Source organism: Diadema antillarum, unplaced genomic scaffold, assembly GCF_040938485.1.
Source record: "Diadema antillarum isolate AM-2024a unplaced genomic scaffold, OU_Dant_1.0 seq00000853_RagTag, whole genome shotgun sequence".
NCBI lineage: Eukaryota > Metazoa > Echinodermata > Echinoidea > Diadematoida > Diadematidae > Diadema > Diadema antillarum.
The window spans coordinates 76,642-91,239 of NW_027271724.1; the positions used below are offsets into that span (position 1 = coordinate 76,642).

The 14,598-nt window shown below is 39.4% G+C and overlaps 1 protein-coding gene across 1 annotated transcript in view; it reads right to left on the reverse strand.

The window, feature by feature from the left end:
• LOC139740398 (dynein axonemal heavy chain 2-like) overlaps nt 1-14,598 on the reverse strand; it is an 80,909-nt gene that overhangs the window by 30,512 nt on the left and 35,799 nt on the right. The window contains exons 41-53 of the mRNA XM_071650991.1: nt 13,542-13,659; nt 12,078-12,214; nt 11,054-11,194; nt 10,341-10,499; nt 9,305-9,549; nt 8,399-8,655; nt 7,274-7,440; nt 5,083-5,187; nt 4,081-4,355; nt 3,114-3,244; nt 2,422-2,577; nt 1,682-1,849; nt 675-975 (exon numbers count right to left, since the gene is read on the reverse strand). Of these exons, the coding sequence (XP_071507092.1) occupies nt 675-975; nt 1,682-1,849; nt 2,422-2,577; nt 3,114-3,244; nt 4,081-4,355; nt 5,083-5,187; nt 7,274-7,440; nt 8,399-8,655; nt 9,305-9,549; nt 10,341-10,499; nt 11,054-11,194; nt 12,078-12,214; nt 13,542-13,659 (2,360 nt within the window). The remainder of the gene's footprint in view (nt 1-674; nt 976-1,681; nt 1,850-2,421; nt 2,578-3,113; nt 3,245-4,080; nt 4,356-5,082; nt 5,188-7,273; nt 7,441-8,398; nt 8,656-9,304; nt 9,550-10,340; nt 10,500-11,053; nt 11,195-12,077; nt 12,215-13,541; nt 13,660-14,598) is intronic.

The following is a 14,598-nucleotide window of genomic DNA, read 5'->3' on the forward strand; positions in this document are numbered from 1 at the left end:
TTGAAATGCATTCACTGGCTTGTGTTGATTAATGTAAAAACCTACCCAAATTCCTGGTAAAATCTCAGTACTTTCTGTCACAGTCTACTGATATGCAGTATGTGGGCTTAGCTCTGCTTACTTTTGGAGGAGTGTTGACTGCTTCATGCTAAAACTAACAAACTATGCAATACAAAGATGGCAGTATAATGTCAGAGGAACAGAAAGTGTAGCTACTGAATTTTGTCTACATCATATTCAATAACAACACAGGGAATCCTCAATCTCAATTACAATGTAAGTAGCACTTGCAATTTTTGCATTTTATGCACCATAATGGGTTCCAAACTCTACTCAATAAATGAAAGAGTAGGATATGTTAAAAGAAGGTCCACAGAAAATACTGTATATGCCGAATATTTCGCGAGGTTTTTATTTTTGCAAATTTTGTGAGTCATTTGCTATTCCAGAAATTAAAGACATGCGGAAATAATGACTCTGATCCCGATATGAATGTGACGCACACGTACACATTTCTCCGTTCAGTATGGTACTCCACAACCGCAAATTAAAAAACTCACGCAATTGTAGAGAAGTCCCAATTCACAAAAATTTAGACTCGCTAATTATATGGCGTATACAGTAGACAGCCAAGAAGTCATATCTGTGATGCCCTATCTCCCCTTTCCTCATACCTGAATGGGTCACCCACGGGGCTCATGCAGAGCACCACGTGCAGGTTGGCCCGCACCCGATCAATGAAGTAGGAGAACATGTTCTCGGGCGTGTCCTGGATGCCGTCCTTTTTGGCGGGCTCGGCCAGCTCGGTGCGCACCTCCTCGAACTCGTCCGACTTGTAGAGGTTGGGCACCTCTCCGCTCGACAGGATGTTGTTAATATCCTCCAGGAAGGACTCGTCGATGACCTGGGTGTCGTTGAAGAGGAAGATGGTGGGCTTGTTCTCCACACCGGCTGTCTTGTAGAGCCGCTTCAGGTCTGGAAGAAAATGACAAGAGACATTATTGTTTAGATACGAATATTAGATGATAATAAAGTGGTACTGTAAAAGTGGATATTTTCGCATGACCAATCTTTTGCGCTTGGCCAGACGAAAAGAGTTTTGCATGTTTTTAATTCTGCGGAATCAAGACATCAACCACTGGAACATACGGCATGCAAAAATAATCGCGTGCTTTTATTTTCGCGCTTGTTTCTGGTTGCGCGAAAATTTCAACACTGCAAAAATTTCCACTTTCACAGTACTTTGTTTCTATTTTGTCTGCATACTTATAAACACTTGGAAAATCTCTGAAAGAAATGTCTTGGCCCTGCTGCACAAAAAGTTGAGATTAAACGTAAGTCTGAAATCAAACATACATCCCTGAACACTCAATTCTAATTGGCTGATACTTGATTTATGTTTGATTTTATCATTTCATGCAACAGGGCCCTGGAGTGCTAACTTTTTTTCTTTATCAGTGTTTCTGTCAGTAGAGGAAAAGTCAAGTAAAGTGAAAATTAGCATAATATTGCATAATCAAGCACCAAATCTGTTCGCAACTTTGTCACTAAAATCACCCCCTAGCACATCTGATTAGAATATTACTTCACTTCTCATTAGTGTGTGTGTGTGTGTGGGGGGGGGGGGGGGGGTGGAAGATTTGTGACTTCAAATCTTCAAGAGCTTCAAAGGGCAGCTTACCGTCTCTGAATTCCGTAATGCGGTAGTGTCTGGTGACCTCGATCTGGAAGGTGGTGTATTCACAGATCGACGCGGCCAATCGGGTGAGAGACTGGCGACCACTCCCACCGATACCGACCAATAGCATGTTCCCTCTGGGCTGTCTTATGACTCGGATGATTCTGGAAACTGGGAAAGATAAAGCACAAAACATGCATTCAAACTATGTCCACAAGTCTTTCATACTTGCATTATTTTGAAAATCATGAAGTCAAAACTGTTCATAGTCACTAATATTCATAAATGATTATTGGACATCTTTGATATCAATGCAAACATGAAATCTTTACAAGCAATTAGTAAAATAAGCTCTCTAACCTAACGACTAAGTAAAAAGAAAGCGAAATTCACTCAAATTTTATGGTTTGTGTTGCAAAACATACTAGCTAAAAAATGTGTTTTTCTCTTATCCAGGTAAACGATTGAGATATCTTAAAACTTGCCAGAAACTTGTCATCAATTAAGGTGACTTCCAGAGTATCAAAGTTGCCTTTAACTTGATAATGGAATACAATCCAACAAAGCATTGTTATATCTGAAAATGGACCTTTTTTTCTTTTGCATGAAAGGGCCTGAACTTTAAAACTACTAGGGAATTAATTCAAGCTTTTTGTCTACAAACTGACATCCCTGAAATGTTTTCAAACATTCTGCAACTACTACGTTCCAGGGTCTAAGAGCAATTTCTGCATCAGACTCACTGTGTTCGATGGCATCCCTGAAGAGGACAAGGTCCATTGAGATGACTCCAGGTGTCGTGTTGTAATCCTCCAGGGCATCCTCCATGAACTTCTTGAGAGGAGTGAACTCTTGGAGGTCCTCATAGATGGGAATCTCACTCTGGGACATGTAGTCACCTGATGGTTACAACGGTCACATGATATTAAATACTGGCAGCCCCTTCACCTAACATTTATACACATATCCCCCTACAAAACACTACTGAAAGGCTATTGCTTGTGGATACAAACAGCCTTTGAAAAAGAATTTTGTTTAAAAAACTTTCAATGTTGCCTCCGATGATACAGATTTTGTCTCATGATTAGTCATTCTTTATTAAATATGACACTTCACATTCAAAGAAATAAATTCTGGCATGCTGTCACTAAAGATGGGTGAAATTTCAAGAATGCTGTAAATCAATCTCTTGGTGAAAAGGGCAATTACATAATGTACACTCTGAAAAACCATGTGCAAAAATCTGGAACACTTGTGACTTGTTAGCTTGGAACGACGAGTGTCTGTAAAGGAGAAAGATGCAATGTGCTGAATGACAGCAGTTTATCTTGGCATTCGCTTGATGGTAAGTTGGTGTGGACTGGTGATATCTGTATCCATATTATTAATTTTGCCTGCCATCAAGTGATTTTTCATTTCATCTCACTGGTCTCACCAAAGATAGGAGGCTGCTTGTTGGGACAGATGTTGTGGAAGGTTTGGTCAAAGAGGTTGCCGAGCTTCTCGCTGATGATGTTAGTGAATCCTTCGACATCCTGATCATTCACCAGACGGTCAGAGTAAACCCTGCAGAGATTATCATGAAAGAGGATGATATTAGCGGATGGGAGTCAAATTCGTAGTTTTGAATGGGTCACAGTGGTTACAATGCAATGCATGGTTAAATTCTTCCAGTAAATTATAGTTTTTTCATTTCCAATCTGTTCAAAGGGGGTTGGGAGAGTTAGCATGGATGGGGTCGCTTACCTGTGAAATTTGACTTGATCGAAATATTTGAACGTATTACTGACACACAATTAATAGCGCTTTCAACAATGTAATATCTACTGTTAATAATAATCTAATGAATAAATTTCAATAACAACTTTGATACAAGATGTATGATATACACATAATGTGTGTTTACACACTTCCTTTGCATAAAACTATGCTGCACATCACACCATGCAAACGAAACTGTAAAGTGATTACATGCCTATCAAAATTTATCAAGTCCTACTCAAAATTCATTAAAAAGAAGAATTTCATATCAAGAAATCACCATTACTTTGCAAATAGGTCCTAGGCTTAATGCAAAATATCTGTTGCAATGAAATGTTAACCCACCACAACCAACAAAAAATATGCAAAATAGAGAAAACAACTTTCAATAACTTTACCCTTACAACAAAGCAATTCAGTATTTGATGGCAAAAAATGTGTGGTATGTGGAATAGGCCTATATTTGGGTCCCTGAATAGTGCAGTTTGTCTTCAAGAATGGGACTGCATTGCTAGCAAACACAAGCGGCAGCGATTAACTCTTTGAACACTAGTCCCAACTATACTCGAGCAGGTGTCTATGGGAAATGCACGTTGTAGCAAAATCAGCCCGTCCTAAATGGGTTAATAGGAAGGTCTAACCTGAAGCACTCGTGGATCCAGAGCCTGGTGATGCTTGCTTTGGTGTCATGGAAGTCCTTGTGGGCCCTCAGCATGCCCTGGAAGACCTTGGAGATGTCCCGCAGGTTGAAGAGGTAGTGGATCTTGGCCGGGGTAGGCAGGAACTTCTGGACCACGCCCTGGTACACCTCCAGCGTTGCCTGGGTGACCACGTCGCCGATGGGCTTCACGTCCTCCTCAAAGTCCTGCAGCTTCTGGTTGATCATGGTGCCGAAGATGCGCTTGATTTGGGAGTCCTGGGTGGGAAGGATATTTTAATAATGATAATGATAGTGATAAAAATAGTCTTGCAGCTTTATTATCAGTGGGAAGAGTACATCTAACTTTTGTAAATAGTTGCATTGAGGCTGGGGGGGGGGGGAGGCATTTCATGAAGCCTTTTGTCAGATATTTCATCTGACAGACTGTTAAACGCTACAGAAATCCTTGCATCTGATTGGCTGAGAGCAAATTTTTCCGACAAAGTTGTCGGACAAAATACTTCATGAAATGCCAGCCAGATTTGAATAATGCAAAGAGGTACCAAATGTACAGCATTAAAGGGATATTATAGTTTGGGTTGAAATGGGGATTGAAGTTTTAACTCTTTGCACAAAAATCATAAACCACTTATATGAAATATTAAAAGGCATACAATGCCATGAGGAATTAAAAGTTTATTTGATGAAAATCAATGGCTGAGATATCAAAAAACAATTAAGTACCTGTAAAACAAAGCGGTCCTAATAAAAGGTGGGACCCATCTTTTATTAGGACTGCTTTGTTTTTTGATATTTCAGCCAATTCAAAACAGATTTTCATCAAACAGTTCTAATTCCTCATGGACTTGTATTTTTATTAATATTTCATATAAGTGATATCTGATTATCTTTTAAAAAGTTAAAACCTCAATCCCCATTTCAACCAAAACTACACCATCCCTTTCAAACACTTCTTTGTTTGAAGGAAGACTTGTCTACTCACACTAGGGAAGGTCATGTTGATGAGGTTGAAGCGACTCTGGAGCCGTTTGGAAATCACCATACGCCCTCCACCAGGAGGACCCATGGATGCTAGCAGCTGCATGCCCTGGAGAAAGAGAAAATAACGCATAGGTAAATTGATAAATGGATGATGATATTGAGAGATAATACATTTTATTTACCGTATCATTGACCATGCGTCCCATCTTCCTGTACACACCATAGCCATACACCCACATAAATGCACAATGGTTTGTCATCATCACATTACCATTGCATATACACAAAGATAACATGGTTTCTCATCATACTTTGCCTATGCACCTATACAATAATGCACAATGGCTTCTAATATCACATTACCTTTGCATTATCTGTAAACATGGTTTCATAATAATAAATGGACATGCATTTATACAAATGCACAATGCTTTCTCAACATCACATTACAGTTCGACCTTGATTATCCGGCCGTGTCGGGACCAGTGCTCATCCGGATAAGCGAATTGGCCGGATATGGGAGACACAATGTCAATGTATATAACTGCCGTCCAAGCTGACGTCCCAGTGCACTGACAGCTAGGCAGGTAGCGTACCCCGCAACAGTGGTGTAATCTATGCTAGCCTGCGCAAAATTGTAGTTCCTTCTTCACAAAAATAAAGTATATCGTCGCTGGGGCGACAAGACCTCATATCTACAAAATGTCAAATGTTCAGGAGAGCCAAAAATCATGGCGGCCAAAGCACTAGAGCGAATGGGAAAGCCTTTCCTATGACATGCCGTGGTGACTTCATTTTTGGAGTAAGACAGTTGTTATTTGGACAGGACATCACTTAACCCATTATTTGACCACTAATCCAAAAAAGTCATTTTCACCAAAATTTCAGATACAAGGTCTTGTCACCCCAGCGACGATATCTTTATGTGAAAATCATACGTGTTTTACCTCATTAGATACAGCATGCATTGAGAAACCTATCACGTACATCTTATGAAATTAGTGAAATAGACCCATGAAAAGATGTTAAAGTCACTATTTTATTCTCAATTTTTGGATGAAAAAAAGAGTCCTTCACTGCGTGAACGCGTCCGCATAATAGAGATTTCCGGATAAAAGGAGGCCAGATAATCGAGGTCGAACTGTACCTACTGTATATTCCTAAGAAGCTGCAAAACAGGTTGTCATCATCAGATTACTTTAATATGCATCGACTCAAATGCGCAATGATCTCTACATTATCACATTTCCTCAACACCTAGTACACAATTATGCACAATGGGTTTTGCATTATCACATTACTTATACATATTCATACATATGCAGAGTGGTTTCTCATCATCACATTTCACTGTATCTCTGCATCGACTACAAATGCACAATAGTTTCCCATATGTGACACTGCACCTCAAAACAAACAAAAAGTCGCCAGACATGAATTTTTAGTTAAGACCATATTCTGAAAGAGCAGATTTTAAGCTTTAAAATGATGTATAACTCAAATCAAATGGACTCTTCTAACCTATCTAAATATTGGAAAGAAAGCACAAACTCAGGAAATGTGTGAACTGAGAAAAGAGGCTCTAAAGTACAGTGTCTATTCAAGCGCTTAATCTTTACCATACCGTGCTGGCTGTGCGATGAATGGGACAAAAAACAGGAAGTAAACCACCAGAGTAACAACAATGAAGGGATTATCAGATTAAACTGAAATTAAGCATGCCTCATTAACACATTCTGTCCATAATAAATGCCAACTTTCAAAGCAGTAGCACTGTCCTTTCAAAAGTTATTTGAGTTGAAAGTGAAGAGTGAGGACAAGGTTTTTCAGAAATGAAAAAGGGATTCTAAAGACGCACCTAATCACACTATTCTACCAAAAATGTTCGAGATAAACTGCTAAAAAAACACACTTTCCTGCCCGTTTTATGATACCACATTTTAGCATAATGTGAAAGAAGACCCGCTCTTTCAGAAAATATGAAAAAGTCAAGCTCGGCTAGGTTGACCCATTTCACTTATTTTCAGTCCTCACGCAAAATCAGTGTGTGCGACTTTTTGTTCGTTTTGAGGTGCACGGTCACATATTACCAATGAATCCGTACAAATACATAAAGATGGTTTCTCACGGTCATATCACCTATACATTGATACTAATAAGCAATACATTATAACCAGCTTTGAATTCTGTACCTTGATGTACTTGGTGGTCTGCTTGAGTCGGTCGTACCAAAAGCCGTAGTCAACCCACAGCTTCATGAGCTCCAGAGGGGGCTGGGAACCAAACGTGTCCTTGGCTGGCATGTTGAAATCGTCCAGGAAGGTGACCAGTTTCTTTCCCCCGATCGGGACGTAAACACCTTGAATTGATGAGAAGATCATCGGTAAATTTTGGGGAGAGAAAAGGGAAGCACCTCAACAGCAAACTATCATGATCAACCTCAAAGTGATGTGACTGCTCTTACTATAGGAGATAGACATGTATATTCTCTTACTGAAGGTTGGAATGAGTCACAATGAGAAACCAATGATATGGTTGGTACATGGCAGAAAGAAGCATGAGATAGGTCCTTTTTTTCGTTGATGAAATGAAACATCATAACTAAATATCATCAACCTCATCACTGTTGTCATTATAAACATCATTAGCATCGTTATCGTCACCTTCATTGCGGGCATTGTCATCACAACCATCATCAACGTCATCATGAATCATAAATGTCACAAATCATCATGAATCATAAACTTCACAAATCATCATGAATCATAAACGTCACAAATCATCATCACCATCATCATTACTGATGTCAGTATCTTTACACAATATCAAACATACGCACCATCTCTATTTCTACATGGCAGAACGATGCATGAGATAGGTTCTTTTTTTGTTGAAATGAAACATCATAACTAATATCATCATCATCATCACTGTTGTCATTACGAACATCATTAGCATTGTTATCGTCACCTTCATTGCAGGCATTGTCATCACAACCATCATCATCATCATCATCATCATCATCATCCTCATCATCCTCCTCCTCATCATCATCATCAATCATAATCGTCATAAATCGTCATCACCATCATCACTACTGAGGTCAGCACTGTTATACAAAACCAAACATGAGCATCATCCCTATTTCCTCTATTTTCATTGCCCAACATAATATCCCAAATTGCCATCATTATCATCATCTTTATCATTTTTATCATTATCGATGTCAGTGTTGTTACATGAAGCTAAAACAAATATCATCTCTATTTCTCTATATTCCTGACCAAAAGTAATCCCCCAATCACTGAGGAACATACCCTTGGTCCTCTTCTCCACCCTGCTCTCGATGATGTCCTGGACATTGTTGGACGTGGTCTGGGCGGACATGTTGATGGTCAGCACGCTGTAGGTCTGGGGGTCCAGCTTGGAGCAGACGCTCTGGGCGATCGAGGTCTTCCCCGTGCCAACTGGTCCCACAAGGAGGACGGGCTTCTCGGTCTGAATCAGACTCTGCACCAGGAAGTTGTACCGGACTGTGTCCACTGTTGGCACCATGATCTTATAGAAGGGTGCACTAGGGAAACAGCAAAAATACAGATCACAATGAGCATTTTTGTTGATGTCATTCATTGGTAGACTGATTATAGATGCATATGAAAGGATTTTTTTTTCCCCTAACCTCTCTAAAACTAAACTTTGGTGAATTATTCTGACTACACCTAATTGGATGATCACCTGTTTGAACATACAAGGGTTCAGTACAGAGCATAGAGTCATTTTTATATAAGTTTTTAAGGGTTTGATCTTGTTAACGTAGACATCACATATATTCTAGTTGAGGGAATTATATTTAATAAGGAAAAACCACACCTAATTCTCATCATGGAAGGTATAAATAAATCTTGCCTGCTGAAAACACTCCATTTTATCAAAGAGGTATATATACTTTCTGAAGGAATTGATGTCATAAGTAACATTCATATTTTTACATCCATTAGTTGTTCTATCTTCCCAAGCCACATCATAACTTGCTAGACAGTTTCTCTGTCTGCTCAAGTGAATGAGATTTAAATAATTGTGGTCATAGCTGGAGAGAAACAAGAACTGAGGTCAGTGTTCAAACTCCCAATCATCCTAGTACCAGTCAAGCCCCAACTTCTTCGAACCACCACACTGCTAAAATTAAGAGCGGTGGGCTACCTCCGTGCAATTAAGCCACCTACTTGTTGGGATACCGCCAGCCACTCCTCAGCTTGTCCTCCCAGTGAGACCAGCTCTTGCCCTTGGGGTCCACGTAGTACTCATAGACGGTGTCCTTGTTGGGGAACGTGCCCTCGATCTCCCGGATGTAGTTGTCGAGCTTCTTGCGGCCGTCCTCGTCGACGGCGCAGCCGACAGACCAGATGAGGCAGAAGAGGAACCAGAGCTCGATCATGCGCTCGTAGTTCTCCTTGTCGTGTGGGTTCACCTGAGATGAATAAGGTAGTGATGTAGATACTCCGTTCATGAAGGCTATTTTTCTTTCATTCATTCATTTATTCATTCAATCATTCATTCATTCATTCATCCATCCATCCATTCATTCATTCATTCATTCATTCATCCATCATTCTATCCATCCATCCATCCATCCAATCTCGTGATCCGGAAGTTGGAGAGGAGATGTAAAAAGCTGAGGAGATCAGTTATCATCACCTGGCTCTGTCCTCTACGCTGCACATTAGTGTGGGGCTGTCAAGTTGTGCCCAATTCTGTCTTTAATGCTTCCTTTTGATACGAGCAGTTAAGAGCACAAGATTAGTAAAATTTGCTTGCAATTGTACAGACACTGAGAAACGTTTTGATAGTAAGCTAATGTGCTTATGATCACATTCTTATGCGTCTGATTTCTCTACAATTTTGGAGGATTTATTCTTTGCATGTCACCATAGGCAGTATTTGAAACTTTTCCCGTAAACCAGCATTGTGCTAAAAATTTGAACTCGCAATCATCTATCGAACATCGACCATGTAAAGAATTTCACAAACACTACTTCCATCACATCTACATACCAATCTCAAAGCACCTGTTTGAGTAGAGATGGCCTGTCATCAACTCGATGGGGATACACTGCCCCATGAAAAAATCATATGACTTCAGATCTTCAAACTTTATGAACTACGCTGCATTTTAATCTACTTGCACTCATGACAATTTTCCCGCCACAAGCAATGGGGCACAGTAATCCGATGTTCTTGTCACTGCGTGCCCTGACTCACCCCATTCTGCTCAGTGGCCATGGCGGAGTACAGGTTGCAGAAGGATACGACGCCGTTGAGTTCGGAGATCGGCACCAGCTCCCTGCAGTTCTGCTTCTTGAAGTCCTGGATCTTGACCAGGTACTTGTCAAACAGGTGCTGTATGATGTCTTGTTGTTGCTGGAAAGGGAAGGGTGTGAAGAAAGAGAGCTTGAATGTCATTACTACATTTTGAAGGAAACTTGTCATCGCATAGACTACAACACAGTTAGAATCACACTTCCAAACCATCAAACAAAGCAAGTAATGTGTCAAATCCAAAAGCAAATAATATTGACTGCCGTGATGTTGACTGACCGACAAATTGAATACACAATGACAAAATGTATTCATGAAAGCATAATGAAGTATTGAATCAATGGAACTTAGCTGAAGTAGTAGTGATTTTTGTTGGAATAAATTCTTTATCATAATACAATAAAGTCTGGATGTAAGAAAAGATATGTAGTAAAAATTTAGACACATGTGTTGCAAAACAGATCATAACTTTTGGTTGTACTTGATCAATACATGAACAACCTTGTCCAGAACTGCTTCCTTCAAGACTGACACACACATGAATATATCAATGAACCAATCAGTGAATGACTATGAAATAAAAATGGGGGGGGGGGGGGAGTGATCTAGAAGAGCAGGCATGCAGAGAACCAGGAGTATTAACTACTGATGTCTACCTTGTCCTTGATCTTGGCAAGCCAAGATGTGACATATGGCTGCCATCCGAGATCGGCGTAGTCGGTGTAAACCATCCCACAACGACTGACAGTGGCGGGGGAAGCAACGGCCAGATCCTCCACTTCAAACAATAGTGTCACCTTGGTGATAGGAAATAAAACCCAGTAGTTAAGCCTGTATCCATGACAAGAGAGCTCGTAACTGGCCTTACGAATCACATGAATAAATGCTTGATAGATTAAGACATTCATGATTAACAGTTTCCCCTCATCAGTGCTCCTGTACTTTCAAAAGTGTATTCGTTAGCGAGGAAGAAGAATTTTTTTTTTTAAAAATAGGCTCATACTGTGAACTAATTTTGCTCAGTACAATTTTGTAAACAAACTAATTATCCCTAAGTATATCGTCGCTGGGGCGACAAGACCTCGTATCTACAAAATGTCAAATGTTCAGGAGAGCCAAAAAACATGGCAGCCAAAGCACTAGAGTGAATGGGAAAGCCTTTCCTTTGACATGTTGTGGTGGCTTCATTTTTGGAGTAAGACAGTTGTTATTTGGACAGGACATCACTTAACCCATTATTTGACCATTAATAAAAAATAGTCATTTTCACCAAAAATGCAGATACAAGGTCTTGTCACCCCAGCGACGATATCAAATAAGCCATACAATTCTTAATGGTAAATGGCAAGATGAGAATAATATGCCAGTCTACAAAATATTGTGGGCCTGAGTCTAGAAAGGAGATTTATAGAACATGAGAAATGTAAAATGGTTTAAATCAAAATAGGAAAGGCTCATATAGGCACTTCTTCTTTACATTGTTCATACTCCTACATAAAAGGAAATGTTCCATACTGTACATGGGTTGTTTTACATATTGTTTAATCTTTATCTATGAAATAATAACTTTCAATGACATAAATATGAAACTGTCAAATTGTCATGTAGAGAAAAATTGATATTGATATACAATTGCAAATATCAACTGAACAGTAATACAGGAGAAGAGAGGAAATGTACCTGGTCGGGCATGGCGATACGTTCACCATTGATGAGGGTCAAAACCTTGTTGTCGTCCATGACAGAGTTCATACTCTCAATCCACAGAGTGTCAACGGGTGCATCAAACAGCAACCATTTCTCATCGGGCTTCTCATCTGGAAGGAAGGGAAGACAGACAAGATGACATTTTTTCAAACTGCATCTTCATTTTACTACTTGTGCTAGTTTACACTTATATGTGACCCTGCACCATAAAACAAACAAAAAGTCGCCAGACACGAAATTTCAGTTAGGAGCACATTCTGAAAGAGCAGACTTCAAGCTTTCAAATGATGTATAACATAAATCAAATGGATTTTCCTAACCTATCTAAAGATTGGAAAGAAAGCACACACTCAGGAAAAGTGTGAACTGAGAAAAAGAGGCTCTGAAGTAGAGAGTCTATTCAAGCGCTTAATCCTTACCAAGCCGTGCTGGCTGTGTGATGAATGGGACAAAAAACAGTATGTAAGTCACTCGAGTAACAGCAATGAAGGGATTACAGATCAAATGGAAATTAAGCTTGCCTTATTAACACACTCTGTCCTTAATTAATGCCAACTTTCAAAGCAGAAGCATCATCCTTTCAAAAGTTATAGGAGTTGAAAGTGGAGAGTGTGTCGAGGTTTTTAAGAAATGAAAAGAGGACTCTAAAGACACACTTATATCACCCTTTTCTGCCAAAAAAAATGTTCGAGATAAACTGCTAGAAAACACACTTTTTTGCCTGTTTTATGATCCCAAATTTTAGCACAATGTAGAAGAAGACTTGCTCTTCCAGAAAATATGAAAAAGTCAAGATCGGCTCGGTTGACCCATTCCACCTATTTTCAGTCCTCACACAAAATCAGTGTGTGTGACTTTCTGTCCGTTTTGTGATGAACGGTCACATATAGAGTGCCAAACTACAACTTTGTCATTTTGACCCTCTCTTCAAAATTCTGCTCTTAAACTGAGAAACAAATATCATTTGATGACATAAAAAGAAAATGCACACAACACAGACTTGAAGTTCTTATACAAATTTTCATCATTATCATTTGATCATTCAAATGCAGTGAGTAATCTTTTCTGGGGGAAAGGACAAGTCAAAGGGGGAATAAGTTAGCAGCATTTTAGTTAAAAATCATAATTTTGCAAAAGGACTTTGAAATATAACAGCACACATCTGATAATGCAGAGTGTTCTACATTTCCCAATGGTTGGGGGAGAATGAAGAGACAAAAATGCTCATAAAAAAATCTAACTTCCTAACTAGGAGTGTATGATGGCACAAAGCTTTCTTTGGAGATTGTAAAGTGAAAAAAACAACAACAACAACAATTGCTTGCATTTCTGTTTCATGTTTTCAAAACTTTACATGTTACCCTTTTGTCCTAGACTGAACACAAGATAGAATGACACGAAACATACCAACAGGTTAACAACCACACACAAACAAACCTGCACAAGTCTGGCGCATGACGCTTGAGAGAACACCATCCGTCCACTCATTGGTGTTGAGGTCAAATTCACCATAGAGCTCACCGAGGGACAAAGCTTTGGGGTTGATGGGGAACTCCTGAACGGGTCAGATAGCATCAACCAAAAAATGTTAAAGCTTCAGTCATACACAAACTGTCATGTTAGTTTTACTTTGCTACGTGAAAGATCACTTTCCATTAATAGTGTCCAGTGAGATGATACATGCACACAGCAGTACTTCCTTTACTGAATGGTCAAGATTCAATGAAAAGCCTGAGCTAAAAATGGGTCGATGAATATCATACAAGATTAACCCATTAAGGACAGGCTGATTTTGCTACAACATGCATTTCCCATAGACACTTGCCTGAGTATACTCAGGACTCGTCATCAATGGTTAAAAGAAAAAAAGAAGACATTTGTTGAACTGGGAACTAGAACTTTTCAGATTTGCTGTTAAATGAGAAAACATTGTTATTTTCAGCATGCAGTTGTTGTATAATATCTGCGGATACTCAGGGAATTGTCTGCCATCTCCAAACCTGATAGTATCATGAAAAACACAGCATACTTGTAATACACATGTGTTACACACTAAATCTTTTAATATACATCACACTGCATGTGACACATATTCTGCAGTGATTTCACTTTTTTGCAGAATTTCATTGACCGATTATTCAAAAAAATCCTCACGAAGCCAGAGAATTGCCATCCCATCACAAATGCAATATATACCATCTCCATGGAGGAAGGGGGAATTGCTAAATTTGCTGCTAAAACAGGAATGATAATGACTTGGTTGCTTCAGGACTCTATTGTAAATTTGCCACTTGTACGTATACCTGGCCAACAATTCCTTATTCATTGAATGAACAGTGCATACAGTGGTATGTGACACATCCAAAGCTCCCAACCCTTCTTACTGAAAAATACGGATGATTTGGCTCAAAAGTAGGAAAGAAAGAGCAGTTAGAAGTGTGTAATAGAATGATCAAGAAAAATAGGAAAGTCCACTTGAAACAAGAGCTGGGAA